Genomic DNA, 18,930 nt, shown 5'->3' with positions numbered 1-18,930 from the left:
TGAGATGTAAACTCCTCTTCTTCCAGGAATTCCCGAGCTGAGGGTCTCTCTTCTAGTTGCTTATTCAACTTTATAGCTCGTTTGTTTTGCTTTCTTCTCATATTTCTGCCACCTTATCAGCTTCAGCACTGACAGCGTAGAAAAAACAAACTAAAACAAATAGTGATTAAAGATAAGAAGCGGAGCAGAGAAAATCAGCGTCCTTCCTCGCCCCTTGGAGTGAGTGAGACCATGAAGAAAACAGGAAGGGGTGGAGCTGAGGGCCCTCAGGAGCTGTGTGGTCCGGGTTCTTTGAACCCATCTGCTCAATTATAGCTACACATGAGCACAGCGTAAAAGGCAAATGTGGGGAGGAGGTTTAATCTGGCTGCTCTGTGTTAGGAAGAGGATTGTTGGGCCTGTGGCTGTAGATGGTGCTCTAAGGTGCTCTTTGATAACTCCAATACACAAGCTCTAGGCAAGGATATGGTCAACCTAGTCAGGACAAGGAAGAATTTGTCCCATCATTGGGGGGAAATGGCCTTTTAAGTAAAGGCAAAATAATAAGGTTCAGTTACCATTTTTTTCAGACAAAGTATGGTAGCTGTTTTGCTACCTTAGAAGGGTGGAGTAAATTGGGCCAGGGCAATGTTCTCAAAATTTGCGATGCAATAATGCAAGATGGCCACCACCAAACAGTAATTTTATCACCTTTTCTCTCACAGACATCTGAGGTGGGTATTTTGTGTGTCTAAAGAGGGATATTTGAAGTCAAGGAATCCATTTTTTTCAATGTGAAACATCTTTTGAGACTCTAAAAATTACTTATTTTATAGGAGATTCATATCTTGTCATTATTAGAATCAAAATATAGAGCAGGGATGCACAACTCAAATGCCCTGATGGGCCGGAACCAACCATGACTTGCTGCATGAGGCCACGGTCAATTTTCAGTGTATTAATTATTACATTATTAGAATTAATCATTTAAGTATTAATAAAAGTGAGGGGGCAAAGGATTGGAGTGTGGGGGAGAGCAAGGGGGCAAAGGATCGGAGGGGGGGAAGGCAAGGGGAAAGAGAGCTGGTCTTGTAGCAAGCATGACTTGTCCCCTTAAGCTAAGCAGGATCTGCCCTGGTTGCCTACGAAAGGGAGACTAGAAGTGTGAGCGCTGTAAGATATTCCCCTTAGGGGATGGAGCTGCTCTGGGAAGAGCATCTAGGCTCCAAGTTCCTTCCCTCTCTGAGAGAGATTCCTGCCTGCAACCTTGGAGAAGCCGCTGCCAGTCTGTGTAGACAATACTGAGTGAGATGGACCTATGGTCTGACTGAGTATATGGCAGCTTCCTATGTTCCTGTGTTCCTATGAAAGCGGGATTGTGTCAGTAGGCTCCAGCCCAAGGGCAGGGGACATCTGGTCTCGAGCAGCCAACTGTATTAAGCTGCTGCCGCTCATCAATGGGAAAGGCCAAGAGCTCTTAAAGGCTCCTACTGTTGCTGCAGAATATTCCTCCTTGGGGGCCAACAAAAAAGTCCCTGTGGACTGGATCCAGCCTCTGGGCCTTTTTGTTGTGCAGGCCTGATATAGAGTGATCCCGAACAACTTTTAAACAATTATCTAGTGCAATTTTATTCAGAAAAAAACATTAAAAGTTGAGGAGTGTAACTCAAAGCAATATGGAGTTTGAAGGTGTCAATGCATGATATATAATTGATTAAAATTGGGAGATTAAAAACTCATAATGTTATTAATCTAACTACAGGTTTTCATCAAACCAGGAAAGACAAATTCCTTGAGTTTTTGATAGAATTTAAACAGGCAAAAGGAAAAACTAGAGATATAATGAATACATTAAAAATGCTCACAAATACAGTAGGTGAAACATGCATTTTAAGGTAAGATCTTCACACACTTCTTCATCTCAGCCTTTTCTAATCCAATCTTTTTGGTACTTGGCCATCTTATAGCTCTTGCAACATAAACTCTCCTTGTAAATAAGGCAAATTGCCTTGATGGTATAATGTTTAGTATAATGAGGCATTCTTATCTGCTACAATGACTGTTAGAGAACTCAGAATTCCATGACAGACTCAACTATTTATGTATCACCTCAAGTTTGGATGACAGTGAATCCTTTTTCATGAACATATGTAGCCAGTGAAGTCAGAAATCATGTTGTGTTACTCTTACAAGCCAGAATTTCTTTTCTCTTATTCAACTGTATAAGAGACAATACAATGATAATAAAGCTTCAAATCCCATCATGCTATGCTGTTTTATCCACCTCTATACAAAGCACCACACACAAGGATGGTGCTCTATAAATAAATAATATGTCTAATGTCCTTGGAGAACCACACTCATTGCCAAAAGCAGTGGCTAAGTTCCCACATCATGTGGAGCCAAGGTGTATTTTAATTTAATAAACCGGAATTGGTGCCAGATCAGTGCTTCAACTGCTCCAAATCTCTCTACAGTACCCGCTCGCAGGACAGCTGTCTCTGCACAGTGCCACATGCATCCAGTGTGTGTGTGTGATCTTTTATGGGAGGCTGAGCCCCGTACACACCCTGGCAGTGGCTGGCAAAGTGTGCAGGGTGCAATGGGAGGTGTGTGTGGGGAGTGACGGTTTCTCCAAGCCTTTGCCTGATAACTTTATGGGAAAGCACTCAAACGAAGTACCTCCCCCTCATTGCTCCCACGCACATCTCCACATGTGCTGACTCAGGGTTCAGCTCTCCATGAAGAAGCTTCCTCACCAGGTGTGTGTGGTACTGTGCAGCCTCTGCATGGCATTGGCACACCAGTGCACTTTATTCAGATTTGGCACACGGGCTTAGTATATGACACCAATTCTAAGGTATCAAGAATATTAATCACTAATAAAAATCACCCGACCAGTGGGGGCCGCCGTTGTGAGCTCTGCAGAGCTCATTTCCAGGCAGCCCTCACTGCTGGATAATGTTCATTTCAAGGAAGTGAAATCAGCATCATCCAGCAGCGAGAGCTGCCTGCCTAAAAATGAGCTCCAGAGAGCTCACCTGGGCTCTGTGGATCCCGGGCCCCACCCCTCTCTGTGTGATGTCATGTGCAGAGGGGCGGGACCCGGAATCCACTGAGCCTGGGCGAGTTCTTCGGAGCTCATTTCTAGGCAGGCAGCCCTCAGTGCTGGATAATGTTCATTTTGCTTCATCAAAATGTATATTATCCAGCAGTGAGGGCTGTCTGGAAATGAGCTCCAGAGAGCTCCCACTGGCTCAAAATTGTTTGGGAGTGTGTGCACCTGGGGGTGAGGGGGCAACCGCTTTACTAACTGCTGGTCCGGGAAACTACGCACGAAGAATGTACCGGTTCATGACTCAAAAAAACATTGAGAAACATTGTTCTAAGGTATCTATCAAAACAGTGGTCAGACTCTTTGTCCAAATAATTGTAGGTTTGCGGTGCAAGTGCTGAAGTATGCACTGGAGAATTCACCTGTGAATTTGCTCATTAGATGCAGGTGGGCTTATCACTTTGAGGCTTAGGTGCCCGAGAAACAACTGGAAACAAAAAACCATTTGGGCAGGGTCCTAGACCGTCCCCACCATTTCAACTTCCCAATATGAGGGGGCCTCTTTTGCAGATCTTAAGCCATGGCAAGGTAGAGAAACACACAAATAAATGAGTAGGTCTCATAAGATGAAAAGAGTTTTTATTGTGCAATCTGAACAGATCATCAAATACTATAGACATTACCTAACCAATTTAAATAATAGATACAAACTGTGATTTTCAGCTGCTAGCCCTCTCCTTTCATTAAAAGTTGATACAGAATCTTTCTTACATTTCTTCATACCAGCATACAATACATTACAAATTTATATAGGAAGCAAAAGCATACACTTCTTACATATCTGAAACAGATATTTGTGTTACAGCCTTAGAAAGTTGAAAAATGCATACATTTTCAATAGAAAGTGATGAAAATATCTCATACTTTTTCAGGTGATTCTTTCCTCAGGAAATTAAGGCTGTAATCCTGTACACATCTGCTTGAGAATAAGCCCCCACAAAACAGAATAGGGATGTGTACGGAACCGGGTGGGGGAGGCTCAAAGGCAGGGTATTGTTGTTTCTGCTTTAAGGGCAGGGGAGGGTACACTTACCCCTCCCTCTGCTTTTTCCCTGCCGGTGCTCCGTGTTCTAGAAGTCCACCGGGGCAGCAGCATATCTCTCTGCCACCTTGTTACTGCCTTTACCAGAAGTAGACGGAAGAATCCGACGCGTCTGTGGGCACAGACGCGTCAGATACTTCCACCTACTTCCGGTAAAAGTGGCAACGGGTGGCAGGTAGGTATGCTGCCGCCACGGTGGACTTCTAGAACACGGAGCACTGGTAGGGGGAAAGCGGAGGGAGGGGTAAGTGAACCCTCTCCTGCCCTTAAAGCAGAACCCCCCTTGCCTTCGAACCGGTTCAGAGGCCCATAAAGGGCCTCCAAACCAGTTATGTGCACATCCCTATAACAGAGTGGACCTTAGCACACTGAGTCTGTTCTAATTTTTTTCATCAGTGTGCACGGAATGAGTTTTGTTCTGGATGGCAATATCAAGGCAGTGAGCATACACACATATTCAGAGTCGTACCTTTCTGATTCAATCTGAGCGGGATCTAAAATTAACTGAGCGGACATCAAAAACTTGTGTGCATGCCTTAGAGGGAACACTGGTCTGAGTTAATATGGATAGGATTGGCTGAATGATTACTCAGTTTGACTTAGGGCTGTGCATAAAACCAGTATGCTAGTTCAGTTCAAGTCCGAATTGGACTTGAATGGAACCGGGCATGTTTGGTCCTGTCCCACACATTTGTGAGCCTGTCCAGTTGTTCTAATGGGGATTTTTTTTTTTTTTTAAAAAAAGAACTCACCGCCTCTGGGGGTCTCCAGGTTCCCCCTCCTCCCACTGGCCTCCCCCATTCTCAAACCAGCCCTGTTTGGATGGCTTTGGGGTTAAGCCATTTCACAAATCTCTAGTTTGACCACCTACCTTCAACTGTCTTTAAAAATTCATGTCCAACCAGTTCAGGAATGTATATTGTTCACTTTGATCAGAGTAGAAGCTTTACTCATAATTTACATTTCTATATATGCAGGAGATGAGTGATTGACCCACAGCCTGATCACATGTAATTAGTGGCTAACGTCCAGAGTACTGAAACATTGGTGCTATCAGTGCTACAGGAGAAGTTCTGGTGCTTCTAAAGAGTGCAGCTCACTCAGCTTTACTGCTCATGTAGCGGGGGTGAGGGTGGGGGTGGGGGTGGGGATGGGGGTAGGAGCAGACTGACAACCTCCCTTGCCCCAGAAGTGCTCTGTGCTCCCCCCATGTCCCTGAGGGTTGCACAGTCCTCAGTGACATATTTTTGGGTGGCACAGAGTGCTTCCAAGGAGTTCATCAAAAATGCATTGTCCTCACACAAGCAACAATGCAGCATTAGTTTATAACTCTTCACCAGTGCTTCATTAGTCTGGATGTCAGCCAGTTGTGCTTAAATTAATTTACTCCAGGAGGTGTAGTTGTGCCTTATTCCATACAAGGATTAGCTACCCTTTGTTTGCTCTTGACACAGGCTCTGTGCATTTAACAGCTGCATAACAGAAAGTCAGAAGGTTCACTTTCCCAGCATGGAGGGGCAAGGATGGAAAAAATGTCACCAGCAACTTTCTCCTATCATGTATTTGTTATAAGAGGAGCTAAAATGGATTTGTTCTCACATCTCTGCTTCAGAATTATTCTTTGCAGATTTTGATAGTGAATATTCTCCTTATATGCAATCCATGCTTGAATATTTTCCAAATATTTGATAATCTGTATATTCGATTTCAATATTTCATATCTGTTTTTCACAGCCAGGAAAACAAACTAATGGATCATAGAACAAATTAATCCAGAATTTTCACTCGAGGCACAAATGACCAGGCTCAAACTATTATACTTCAGACACATTATGCGAAAACCCAGCTCCCTAGAAGTCCATAATGCTGGGAAAAGTTGAAGGAAAGAAGAGGACGACCAGCAGCAAGGTCGATGGACTCAATTACGACAGCAATGAATGCACCACTGAGAGACCTTAAAGGCCAAGTTGAAGACAAATCATCCTCGAGAGAATCTCTCTATGTGGTCACTAAGAGTAGACACCGACGTAACGGCACTTAATCAATCAATTTCATATCTGGCAGTATTTGACAGTTAACATGCAGTGTTATTTAGTATAATAGTAGTGATAGCTGATATACAGTGTTAAATCACAATGAGGTTCTACCTTCAGGCAACATTTCCAACATAACCTTGTGTAGTGATAGTAAAGGTTGGAGGGAGGACTAGGCCTCACTTAGAGCAACTGCTGGGAGAGTGGGCTTCACTAAAAAGCTAAAAAGCCCAGGAAGTTCAAATCAAAGGGACCAATCCAAAGGACTGGACAGGGATTTCTGGCTCAGCTACCAGCAGAAGCTTTGGCTTGTTAGTCTGTCCCAGGAGGGCCCTGAGGAAGCAGTGGGCTGAGCTGGTGAGGACATGGGAAGGACGCAGCCTTCCAGAAGGAGTTATAAGGACCAGTACAGTTAGATGCGTGAGGACAGTTATTTTTCTTTTTTGTATTGCTTGGAATACAAGTTGCCTAATTTAATGAAAACACTCTCCTATAATTTGTTTTATGAAAACACAATAGGAACATAGGAAACTGCCATATACTGACTCAGACCATTGGTCTATCTAGCTCAGTATTGTCTTCACAGACTGGCAGCGGCTTCTCCAAGGTTGCAGGCAGGAATCTCTCTCAGCCCTATCTTGGAGAAGCCAGGGAGGAAACTTGAAACCTTCTGTTCTTCCCAGAGCAGCTTCATCCCCTGAGGGGAATATCTTGCAGTGCTCACACATCAAGTCTCCCATTCATATGCAACCAGGGCAGACCCTGCTTAGCTATGGGGACAAGTCATGCTTGCTACCACAAGACCAGCTCTCCTCTCCTCTACAATTGTTCTTAATTGCATACCTTTCCCCTTAAATCTAAAAAATCCTCATTGCTGAAGTGTGCTACTCTTCATTTTGGGTCTGCTTTAGTCACCCAAGACCTAAGACTGCTCAGCCTTTTTTGGGAGGGTTTTGCCACTTTAACGTCCCCCAGGAATCTTATGTAGAAAGAGTGGTTTGTCTCACACTAAAATAAAATGGATGGTGAAGCCTACTGTGAATCCCTTACAGACAAGAATTCAACCCCAGTGAACTCCCTCCTCCTCCCCTTGCTCTGGTAGGAGTAATGACACCTTGTCTGCCAAGAAACGCTCCATAAGTTGCAGAGGATTCTGGGGCATGTCCTAGGCTGTACACTCTGTGAATGCAAACTATGGCTTCACTGTCACCTGACACTGTGCCCTAGAGAACACTTAACATTTCATCTGTAAGACAGAGAAAGATCAGTGGCAGTCTTCCAGGGAATCTTACTTGCCGTTATGGAGCTGTTCTCACTGAAGAACATTTGATAAGGTTTCAAAGAACCCAGGGCTCCCTAGAAGACAATTTGAAAGCCACTAGTATACCATATTTTATTGTCGGTGTGCAATATGATTTAGTATTTTGCTAGTTCACATGTAACAGATTTTTCTCTTGAAGCACTGAGTAGGTAACATGCAGTGGTAATTATTACTTGGCAGTATTCAACAATTGGCAGCTTATGATATGTCACATTTGAGCCTGCAAAAATCAAGATACTCAAGAGATGCCAAACACATCTTAAGCTATCAAAATTCAAAGTAAAATTGCACATTTGAAACCTGAATTCAGATTTCGCATTCAAAATTCGAGTGACAAAACTGGAAGATCAACTGAAGCTCAAATATTAGTGCATATTTATTACAGCTCTAGTGTACAGAAGCTTTGTTGGAAAAAATGACAACCATACAAAGAAAAGGTGAGAGCAATTCTGGAGGGGAATATGCACCGATGTAGTGGAAGTCCTTTGACAAGAAAGTTTTGTGGCCAGATTCCCAGATGGGTCCATCATCTGGAAATCATCTGAGCATCTGCATAGTGGTTGCACTATGCATGACAGAACTTAATTTAAAAAAATGAAGTGTTCACAGTGAGGCTGACATCTGCAAATGGTATTTTCTGGATATGCATGTCAGCAACCAAAATATGCTCAGACCTCTACAGTGTAAGCTGTAGAAATAGCTTGCACTGTGAGAGGGAGGGAAAGGTGGTGGCGGTGGCAGCAGTAGTGATGGCAGTGGAAGCTACTGCAGCAGCAGCAGGTGGCTGGTCAGGGAACAAGTTACAGAGAATAATTTGCAACAACTTGCTTGGCTTATATGCCTTGTTCTCTAGCTTGAAAACACCTAGTGTTGGATAGCGTACAAGAGGGATATCAGGACCCGACAGGCTCTAGAAGGATCATGGGGTGGTAAGGGTAGCAGCACAAGTATAGACTGTACTTCCTGGCAGACACTAGCATAAAGGATGGCACTTGAGCACCATGCTGCTGTAGAGAATTTCCCCCAGAACTGGTTAAAACAGGCATGTAGCTCTTGCTGAGAGCATCAATCTGGCAAAAGAGACTAAGGTCCCTGGCCATCTGGATGAACAGAACTCCAGTGGAAGTGCTATCAGGAAGCTTGTCGGGGTCAACAGCTCAAATAAAGGCGGCAAGATTTGATGCAGACAGATTTGGCCTCTTACTGTCTTTGAGTGGCTAAAGCAGAGGCTGTGGCTTACATTAAGGCATTCCTGAAGTTGATTTAAAGTGCCTGCTTGTGCAGAACCTTTAGCATAACTCACAGAAGCCAGGATCGCTACTCCTTCAAGTCATACCCATCAGCACTATTGGTTGAGAGACGTATTGTACAGGAAAGGGCTAGTGATGAAAAGGAATGGAGCATTGCTTTGGGAGAAGCAATAGAAATGCCTCTCTTAGTGCTTTCACTTTTGAATTGCACTTGAGTCACCATTATGAAGCTCTGAAGTGTGACAGCACCTGAGGTGATCCGAGTGCAGAGCGGAAGGAATGGCCGGAAGACCCAGCTCCAGCAAAACAAGAGCATCTTCGTTATCTGTTCACAGGACCAGTTCTAGGATCTGGAGAGGTAATTTCTTCTGGGATCATGTATACATCCCAGGATTCTGTAGGAATGTAGCCTAAGAGTACATCCAGGTGGTTCCATTTGGATGTGTAATTTCAATACCGCAAATCCCCACAGTCAGGTTGTGCAGGTTACCTTAGTCCAGGCTGGTCCCCAGCCAGTACATCCAGGGACTGATGCAGGGTTAGCACAGGTTGTGGAGTCCCAGTGGCTGGCTTCTGGGATGGTTCCTGCTGCAACTTTGTCCTACAGTGCACAGGAAGCGGCCCTCTGGAAATATTCCAAGTAGCAAGACATCTGGCTCAGGAAATCTTAAACAATGGTGGTGATGGACTTGGCTATGAAATGAGTATAAACCCAGCTGCTGATGAAAGGACACAGCACTACTCAAAGGACAGCAAGTCTGGGCTGTGGCCTTCACTTTCCAGAGTGGATATATTTGCCTTTGAGGGATCCATGTTGCTTTGCAACAGGCACTCAGGAAGGCTTTTGTCAGGGCTCGAAATGAGACTGAGAGCAGAATTCTCTGCGCAAGAGATGGGGCATATTCTGTAGGCAGTATTCAGTTTGGGTTCCAGGTTGTCCTTATGAATGAGGTCAGGAACACCAAAAGCCCTTCTGGGACTGGTTCCATCCTCTTGTGCCTCCCACTCCTCTGTCCTGGCAGCTTGGCATGGACCCCCTTGGCTTTCCTCTGGAATGGAACCATCTGTGTTCTTCATCGATGGTTGGGAAGCAATCAACATATCTTGGGTGGTTTTCAGTGCTCTTGGAGTTCGCTTTTTGGTAATCAGTGGGGGTGGGCTGAGTTGGGGAATGGAATCAATTGGTACCTGCCTATAAGCATAAGAAAAGGCCATTAAGAGAAGGACTCTGTACCAGTACCCTGCCTTAGCAAATCCTTCAGAAACCATGACCTGGAATCAACACTGCTTTGAGGGACAATATAAACAATATGGCTGTTCCAGGCAGTTAAGAAAAAATATATTTTATTTCTTATTTCTTATTTATTTATTTAACACTGCCCCAAACTTCCATCTCAGGATGGTTTACAGCAAAATAAAACAAAACCAGAAATTAAAACATTAAAACAATTTAAACCACAAGCCTAGTTAAAAAGCTTGGGTGAATGAATGTGTCTTTAAAGACTTGGTGACCCAGAGACCAACCTGGCTGCTGCATTCTGTAACTGCAGTTTCCAGACAACATACTAAGGTAGCTCCACATAGAGTGCATTGCAGTAGTCGTTTGGAGGTTACCAGCACATGTACTATTGTTCTGAGGTCGTTTATCTCAAGAACTGGATGCACCTGGCATCTCAGCCGACACTGATAGAAAACACCTCTGGCTATCAGCTGGCTGATAGAAAGCACCTCTGGCCACTGCCTCAGACTGAGACACCAGGGAGAGCTTTGGGTCTAAAAGCGTTCTCCCAGACTCTCTAGCTTTTCCTTCTGGGGAAGTGTGACCGTGATCCAGAACTGACAGATCAAAATTGACAATTGTTTCCTATGCTAAACTTCCCGAAGCCATAAGTTCTAGCTCCTTGCTTTGAACTCACCAAACTCCTGATGAGAATTCAAGCTTCCTGCCCTCCTATCTTCCAAGGATCTGCAGAATTATTCTCCTGCAGCCAATCTCCTGGCCACATGTCCTCATGTGCACCTCCTGCCTAGCTTCTTCCAACAAAGAACTTCCTGACAACAGCTCTCTAGGTCCCCGCCGCCACCCCAGTGGACTGATTGGGTGATCTCTGCAGGCCATCAGCCTTTCAGTCAAGACAAGGGTTCACTTCCGGCTAACTCTTTAGAGGGAAAGGAGGTTCATCACTGCAAAGTGACACCATATGGAATCTGCCTGAGGTAGGAGAGGAACCACTGCAAAGCAATGCCTCCCATTCCCAACAAGAGTTCTCTCTAATTATTTTCACCTATGTGTGGAATGAGTTTTGATTTGGTGGCAGTATCAAGGCAGTGTGTGCACAGTGCATTCAGAGTGGGGGCATTCTGATTCAACCTGAGTGGGAGCTAACATTAATTTTGCAGACATTTAAAAAAATGTGAGCACGAGCACACGTGCATGCCTTAGAGGCATACTCCCGACCCTTTCAGATAGCCCAGAAGGATACTATGGTCGATAATCCTGAAAGCTGTCAGAGATCCAAAAGGACCAACAGAGTCACATACTCTCTGACATCTCTCTGTTGGAGATCATCCATCAGGCTGACCAAGGCAGTCTCCACCCTATAGCCCGCCCAAAAACCAGTTTGAAATGGGTCTAGATAATCATTTAAACTATCTACCAGGGCCTCTACAACAACCCCCCTGCCAGATAGTCTAAGCCATGTCGGACAAGGGTCAAGCGAACAGGTGGTAGGCTATACCACTCCAGGCAGCTTATCTACATAATCAGGAGTCACAAACTGAAATAACCGCATAAGAGCAGTTGCTTCTTATGTAGTTATAACCAGGATAACCACATAAGAGGAGTTGCTGGACACCTCCACATTAGACTGTAATAACTGTAAAATTGATTTTAAAATGGCAGTTGCTTAAACCAAAAGGCAGTACATGAACTATTCAGAAAGCAGTTAAAGTGTGGCAACTATTTCATCCATAGGATAGCACAGTTTGGAGACCAGCATAACCCTCTTTCAGCTCTCCAAAGAAAAAGTATTTTCCAAGAGCACCACAGCCCTGGTGATGATTTTAGCCACAGAGCTAATTCAGCTGGAACTTCTTTCGATCTTCAGTCTGCCTGTTGTGGCGAGCAACACTTTTGGTACACACATAATGGTAGAGTGCCACAACACCCCCTTCTTTTAATTGAAAATATGGCTATGCAGGGGCCAAAATCACTGAATGTTTTAGGGTATCACCAGCAGTCAGATGGCTGATGCCCCATTGGAACATCCAGGTTTCCTACAGGGTGGCTTGCTCTGGTCTTCTGTGAGAATGGCAGGAGGCGGCCATCATGTCGTATCATATTCCCAGGGCAACTGCCTCATGCCCTGAATAAGTTCCATCAAATGTTCTTCTTTCCTTGGCACTGATAACCATTGAGAAGGGTGCAGGAGTGCACCATCTTTCTTGCTGCAGCTTCATTTCTACAACCCTGACCTGGGAAAGCTGCAAACAGTGGCTGCCACCAAGGCCTGCGGAGCCACTTACTAGGGGTGTGCAATTCGGGAATTCGGTGATTTGGTTCGGGACCCGAACTGAATCACCCCTGTTCTGTTTTGTGCCCAAATATGGGCCACCCGAATCACCCTTGATTCGGTTCGGATTCGGATTTAATCCGAATCCAAATTGATTCGGGGGGTAAAAAAGGGGCCCAGGGGCAAAATTTTGGGGTGGGGTGGTAGTGCCCAATGGGTGGAGTCTACCACCCCAATTTCAGGGGAATTGGGCAAAGGGCTGATTTTGGGGAAATTTTTGAAATTTTAGTGACTTTGGGGAAGTTTGGGGGCATAGCATGGGATCTGGGCAAAAGGAGTGGGGTGGGGTGGTAGTGCCTAATGGGTGCAGGCTACCACCCCAATTTCAGGGGGATTGGGCAAAGGGCTGATTTTTGGTGAATTTCTGAAGTTTCCATGTCTTTGGGGCAGATTGGGGCAGAAAGTGGGGAATGGGGCAGAATAGTGGGGTGGGGTGGTAGTGCCTAATGGGTGGAGGCTACCACCCCAATTTCAGGGGGATTGGACAAAGGGCTGATTTTTTGAGAATTTTTGAAGTTTTAGTGACTTTGGGGCAGTTTGGGGGCAGAAAGTGGATCTGCCCCAAAAGAGTGGGGTGGGGTGGTAGTGCCTAATGGGTGGAGGCTACCACCCCAATTTCAGGGGGATTGGGCAGAGGCCTGATTTTTGGGGAATATTTGAAGTTTTGGTGTCTTTGGGGCAGATTGGGGGCAGAAAGTGGATCTGCCCCAAAGGAGTGGGGTGGGCTGGTAGATAGTGCCTAATGGGTGGAGGCTACCACCCGTCCCCAAGTTTTTTCTGAGGTGTGAATTCTCATTCTATCATAGCAAATGAGATTTTTTTCAATTAGACAACTCTCATGACCCCACTTTCACTTTTTCACACTCTCAATTACTATGAATATAAGGAAGTAATCAATTTAGCACACTTCACCTTATGAAGACAAACCTCAGAATTCACCAAAATTCACCCCTCTGCCCAATCACTCTGAAATTGGGGACGGGTGGTAGCCTCCACCCATTAGGCACTATCTACCAGCCCACCCCACTCCTTTGGGGCAGATCCACTTTCTGCCCCCAATCTGCCCCAAAGACACCAAAACTTCAAATATTCCCAAAAAATCAGCCCTTTGTCCAATCCCCCTGAAATTGGGGTAGTAGCCTCCACCCATTAGGCACTACCACCCCACCCCACTATTCTGCCCCAGTCCCCACTTTCTGCCCCAATCTGCCCCAAAGACATGAAAACTTCAGAAATTCACCAAAAATCAGCCCTTTGCCCAATCCCCCTGAAATTGGGGTGGTAGCCTGCTCCCATTAGGCACTACCACCCCACCCCACTCTTTTTGCCCAGATCCCATGCTATGCCCCCGAATTGCCCCAAAGTCACTAAAACTTCAAAAAATCCCCCCAAATCAACCATGAACCGAATCACCCAAATTTTTCATGCCCGAAATTCGGGTGATTCGGCTCGGGCCCGAAAAATATCGGGGGACATCGGGGGTGATTCGGTTCGGCCCCGAATCACCCGAAATTGCTCGTTTTGGGCACAGATCGTTCTGTGCCCTAAATTTTTTGCACATCCCTACCACTTACCTCTCTGCCTGGTCCTGGCTGCTCAGCAATGTGCCTCCTCCAGCTGAGAGTGCTGCCTCTGCGCTCTCATTGACTTCTGTTACCCCCAGGCTGCTGTGGCTGCTGGACTCCTTTCTGCGTAGGAAATCGCTGACTTTTGTGCCAACTGTCTTGCTGAGATGCTTGAGGTGCTGGTTGCCACCTACCCATTCAAAAGCAGTGGACTGGCCTCGTAGACTCATACCTGAGGAGGATCTGCACTGCAAGGAAGCAGATTTGGCAGGTGGCAGCTTTGGTGTAGGGACAGTGTTCGAATTCTCAAACATGCTTTGGTCACCTGAAAAAGAAAGCAAGCAACACCTGTATAAGTGGAAGAAGTCTCAGGAAGAAGCATCTTGCCTCATTTAGCCTGATGGACCATCCACTGGAGTGAGCAAACCTAACAGTGGCATTATAATGTGGAAAGTGGCAACTGGCAAGGAAGGTGTGTTTGAAACTACGTCAAAAGTACCTATAAATAGTTCCAAAGCCCAGTAGATGGAGTATCAGTGGGTTTTGTGGCTACATGCTCCTCCCTCATGACCTCCTCCTCTTACTACTCTATTAGTGACCTATATACCTGTAGCCAATTAAATCTGAATCATTGATAGTGAGCTGCCTGGGTAGGCTTCTCCTAAAACTAATCTATATTTCCTGTAGAATTAAAATGCTGCTGCAACCACCCCCTCTTAGAGACAGAGCTTGAACCTCCCTGGGCTTGGGGTGGAATTCCAGGGAAAACTCTCTTTATTGGATAAATACAAAAACCTTACATGTGATGAGAAAACCAATAGCTGCTGAGCGCTTGAGGATGCTTTTGCACCAGAGAAATCCCTCTTCCACCCTTCCATTTTCCTGAGTTAAAAACCAACTCTGAGAGGCTTGTAAAAAGAAAAGAACAAAAAAACCCCCAGTTTTATTCAATTACTACAGACTGCTTCTGTCTGAGGCTTCTAGCTTTCTTAGATACACTCAAAAATACTTAGTAGATTACAAAAATAGGTTGTCTTAGGCACGCTTAAATGTTTAGAGTCTTTTGCAATGCCCTAGGTAAGGTGGGCGTAGGCTAGTGTTCCTTTTTAAAATTACATTACAGGTAAACAATAATAGAATAGTATCAGGAATATGCAAAAGTACACACATACAAAGAAACAGAAGTTCCTAATGCACAGTCTGACTAAAACTGTTCCCTATGTTGAATTCCCTTCTCCTTGAACTCATCCAATTCCTGATAAGAATCAAGCTTCCTGCAATCCTTTCTATTAAGGATCTACAAAGTTATTCCATGACAGAAATCTCCATACTGGCTTTAACCATGAGGGAGCAAAACTCCATTGTCTCTCACTAAGCCTTTCCACACATGCTTCTCTCCAAGAAAGACCACCCTTCTTGTTCCCAGAATTCCTAGCAACTGCTCTCTAGGTCCCACCCACCTGGTGTACCCTTTGGCTACCCTGGAGTTCACCAGCCTGTCAGTCGAGACAAAGGTTCACTCCCTGTTAACTCTTTAGAGGGAGGGAAGGCTGATCACTACAACATCTCACAATTCTGCTTTCAAAAACAGAACACAGCATTGAGTCTTGACCTTGAGTTCTTATGTAATATGTTGAGCAATGTATCTTAAAACAACTAGGAAAAACATCCTCTTTTGCCTGAGAATCTACTCTCAGGACATTAACCCTGGCTGCAGGCAAAGATGGCATTAAACTCTATAAATCTACTTTCCACTGAAGCTTCCCCCACTTGCTTTGTCAGGGTCTCCTCCTATATCAGCAGTTCTCTGTTATGCATGAAGGACATTAAATGCATGCGTGCATGATGTGGTGGTAGTCATATTAATATAACACCATCTGAGTTTTATAGAGCACATCACCGATTTCTATAAGCAAAACCAGATATGTCCCCATCCTCAAGGAGCTTACAGTCTCCAATAGACTGAGGACAACAGGAACAGGATGGGATATAATGGTTGCAAGCTATGATGTCAGCAAACACAAATACCTATATTTGAAGCTTGATTAAAGTTCAGAACGAGAATTAAGCTGTTAAGCCAAAGACTTTTGCTGAAAAGGTGAACTTTGAGGAGAGATTTGAAGAAAGAGAGAAGTTCACCAACTGAATTCAAATCTTCAGTCACATCTACATGTTTATGTGGGCTTTGGAATACAGTTCTTCCTGAATACATCTCAAGACTGTACGCTACTTTATGAATGCATTTTTAAAAATTGATACGATTTAAATTTATATGCATTGCCCTAGTCAACATATTCTTGATATAGAAATTTTGTACCATTTTGTTGGTTCACAGGAGAGCTTTTGTGTACTGTTTGGGAAAACACTAAGTTTACTCTTTCTTTTCTAGACACAAGGATTAGAGACTAAATCTGGCAACAGATTGTGGAGAGCAAAGGAGAGGGGGGAAATCAAAGGTAAGTGATGTTTGGTCACAGGATGGATGGTGCCAATAGATATAGTAAGTGGTCAGAGTGGAAGGCTTGGGAGGAAAAACCAAGTAGTTCAGTCTTGAATTTGAGTTTGGGGCTGAGATGAGATATTGAAGTACATCCAAGATGTATTTGTAAATCTAATAGGTGGGGTCTAAGCATATAAGCTGGAGTAATTAGCATGTAGATGGAAAGCTATGGGATTTGATTAAGTTGCCTAAGAAAAGAGTAGGGGACTCCAGCAGAATCCCAACAGAGAGGGGGAAGTCTGAGGGAAAGCATTTCCACTGGAAATGCTTGTCTGAGTGATCTGACAGGTTAAGAAAAAACTGGCTGAGAATAGACATGGAAACCTTTGAAGGAGCTAAGCAGGAGACAGCAAACACCTGAGCAGCAACAGAGAGCTCAGGGAGGAGGAGGACACACTTTTCTACCTGGCAGGGAGAAGTACATCCATTTCACTTAGAGACTGGAAGTCAGATAGTTGGAGGCCAAGGAAAAGCACATTCTAGGAGTTTGGAAGCAAAAGAAGAATGGAGATTGGCTAGTGAGAGGATGAGGGTGGGTTGAGGGATTACATAGGAACAGAGGAAGCTGCCATATAACGAGTCAGACCATTGGTCCATCTAGCTCAGTATTGTCTACACAGACTGGCAGCAGCTTCTCCAAGGTTGCAGGCAGGAATCTCTCTCAGCTCTATCTTGGAGAAGCCAGGGAGGGAACTTGGAGCCTAGATGCTCTTCCCAGGGCGGCTCCATCCCCTGAGGGGAAAATCTTACAATGCTCACACTTCTAGTCTCCCATTCAAATGCAGCCAGGACAGACCCTGCATAGCTAATGGGACAAGTCATGCTTGCTGCCACAAGACCAGCTTTCCTCTCCACTTTAAAGTATGTGAGATTAAAGTATGTGAGACAATGGCAGAGGGAAAGGAGCTAGAGCAGAGGGCTATATTGATGATATGATGGAATTGGGGATAATAGTGGGTAAGATAGCAACCTGAAGCCGGGGGGGGGGGAGAGAAATGGGATCAAGGGAACATGCAGAGTGATTAAATGAGGACAGATTGGATTGAGGAGAAGTGTGGTGGAAGGACAGGGTAAGGAAGTCATGTAGAGAGATTACATTGGATAACTTACTTTACTGAAGAAAGATGAAAAGTTCTGGCAGGAAAGTGTGAGGGAAGGAGAGAAGCATGCCTTACTAGAGCATCAAAGGTAGAGAAGAGGCACCAGGGATTGTTGGCATGATTGTGGGTCAGGGTGATGTAGCTTATTGAAGCAGGTGGAAGAGGAGAAAAAGGTTTGCATGAATTTAAAACAGCCAGCCAGATACTCAACGTTTTTCCAGAGCCACTCAGCAGCCCAATAGCATGAGTAGAGATAATGACTGAAGAGGGTAAACTAGAGCTGAGAGTTAGTGAGTGAACAGTTTGATTTTCACTCAAAATGAGTAGGGTGAAAGTCTAGCTTAGGAGTTGATGGGGACTGTAAAGTCAAAGGAGTGAGAAGAAGTAACAGGAAAAAAAAAAAAAGATTCTAAGAAAGCTGCCCAGATGAACCATTAGTCATAGAAGGAGCAAAGAAGGAAGGTGAGGAGCATGAAGTGCCATAAGAATTCTTAATAAGAATTCCCCAGTGGAGAAGTTGGACATAGAATGGTTCCTAGAGAATACAAGATCAAGAGAGTGGCTTTGGAGAGTCAGTCCAAAGTTGTTGAGGAGGAGGAGGGAGAGAAGGAGATGGATCTGCTTTTTCCTTTTTCCTCTCATAGTTATTTTCCTTTTACTCTTTCTCAATTCTTTCCTCTTCTTGCTTGTTCTCAACCTTTTTGTGACTTTCTGTTTATTATTCTCTTGATCTCCTCTTGTTCTTTCTGGATCTTTCTTCAATGTCTAACTCTGTTACCATTTCATTTCCTATGCACGTCATTATGATCATGTCTCTCCTCTCCATTGGCTTCCTTTCTCATTTTATATTCACTATGGATTTTCTTGTCATTTAAGTGTCCACACTTTCTTCCTGTGCTCTCTTTCTTTTCTTCACTTTATTACTCTGACTCAAATCTCAAGTCAAAGACTTCTCTCCATTCCTTGCAAATGCCATTTCCTCCCGGCTAAACCATATTACTGAAACATCCTTTCTTTAAACATCTTTTGGTTATTGAAAAACATCTCTTCTATTGGACTATTTCAGGTGATTCTCCTCCATTACTTCTCCCCTACAATTATTCACTTTTTCTTTCCTGCATTTCATCCGTAAACTTATGGTCAGAACCTGTCCTGTTTTTATAGTTCAATTTTACAGTTCTTGGCTTTGTTACAGGAGATACATTAGACAGATCAGGGTCAGAGTCCATAAATTGCACCTGGGGATGATGGGAGTTGTAGTTCAGCAACTGCTGGAGAGCCAAGGCTGCCTATCGCTGTATATCATGAAAGGCACAAAACTGCCACTGACAGCACATGTACCATGAAACTATGCAGCCTTCTTACATCTGCTTTGTTTCAGGATTCAGCATTAGCTCCATGCAGCAATGCTCTTCCAACTTACCATCCTTACCCATTAGGTACTATATAGTCA

At 44.4% G+C, this 18,930-nt stretch overlaps 1 protein-coding gene across 1 annotated transcript; it reads right to left on the bottom strand.

Annotated features, from left to right (window-relative positions):
* Positions 1 to 7,842: 7,842 nt before the first annotated feature.
* C4H1orf226 (chromosome 4 C1orf226 homolog) lies at positions 7,843 to 18,861 on the bottom strand. The gene is made up of 3 exons (XM_053250670.1): positions 18,716 to 18,861; positions 13,887 to 14,202; positions 7,843 to 9,932 (listed from the first exon to the last, which is right to left on the bottom strand). Exons 2-3 carry the CDS (start codon positions 14,189 to 14,191, stop codon positions 9,479 to 9,481), a joined length of 759 nt encoding a protein of 252 aa, XP_053106645.1. The 5' UTR covers positions 14,192 to 14,202; positions 18,716 to 18,861; the 3' UTR covers positions 7,843 to 9,478.
* Positions 18,862 to 18,930: the final 69 nt, after the last annotated feature.

The sequence above is a fragment of the Hemicordylus capensis genome, chromosome 4, assembly GCF_027244095.1.
Source record: "Hemicordylus capensis ecotype Gifberg chromosome 4, rHemCap1.1.pri, whole genome shotgun sequence".
In the NCBI taxonomy this organism is placed as follows: Eukaryota; Metazoa; Chordata; class Lepidosauria; order Squamata; family Cordylidae; genus Hemicordylus; species Hemicordylus capensis.
The sequence above is the reverse complement of the archived record's forward strand: the minus strand, read 5'-3'. Positions and strand labels throughout refer to the sequence as shown.

What these genes read in the sequence shown, in the direction of transcription:
- C4H1orf226 (XM_053250670.1), bottom strand. Translation starts at nt 14,191, where the DNA reads ATGTTTGAGAATTCGAACACTGTCCCTACACCAAAGCTGCCACCTGCC. An exon ending in AGCCAGGACCAGGCAGAGAG is followed by an intron (nt 9,933 to 13,886) that starts GTAAGTGGTAGG and finishes TTATGCTTATAG; the next exon opens with GCAGGTACCAATTGATTCCA.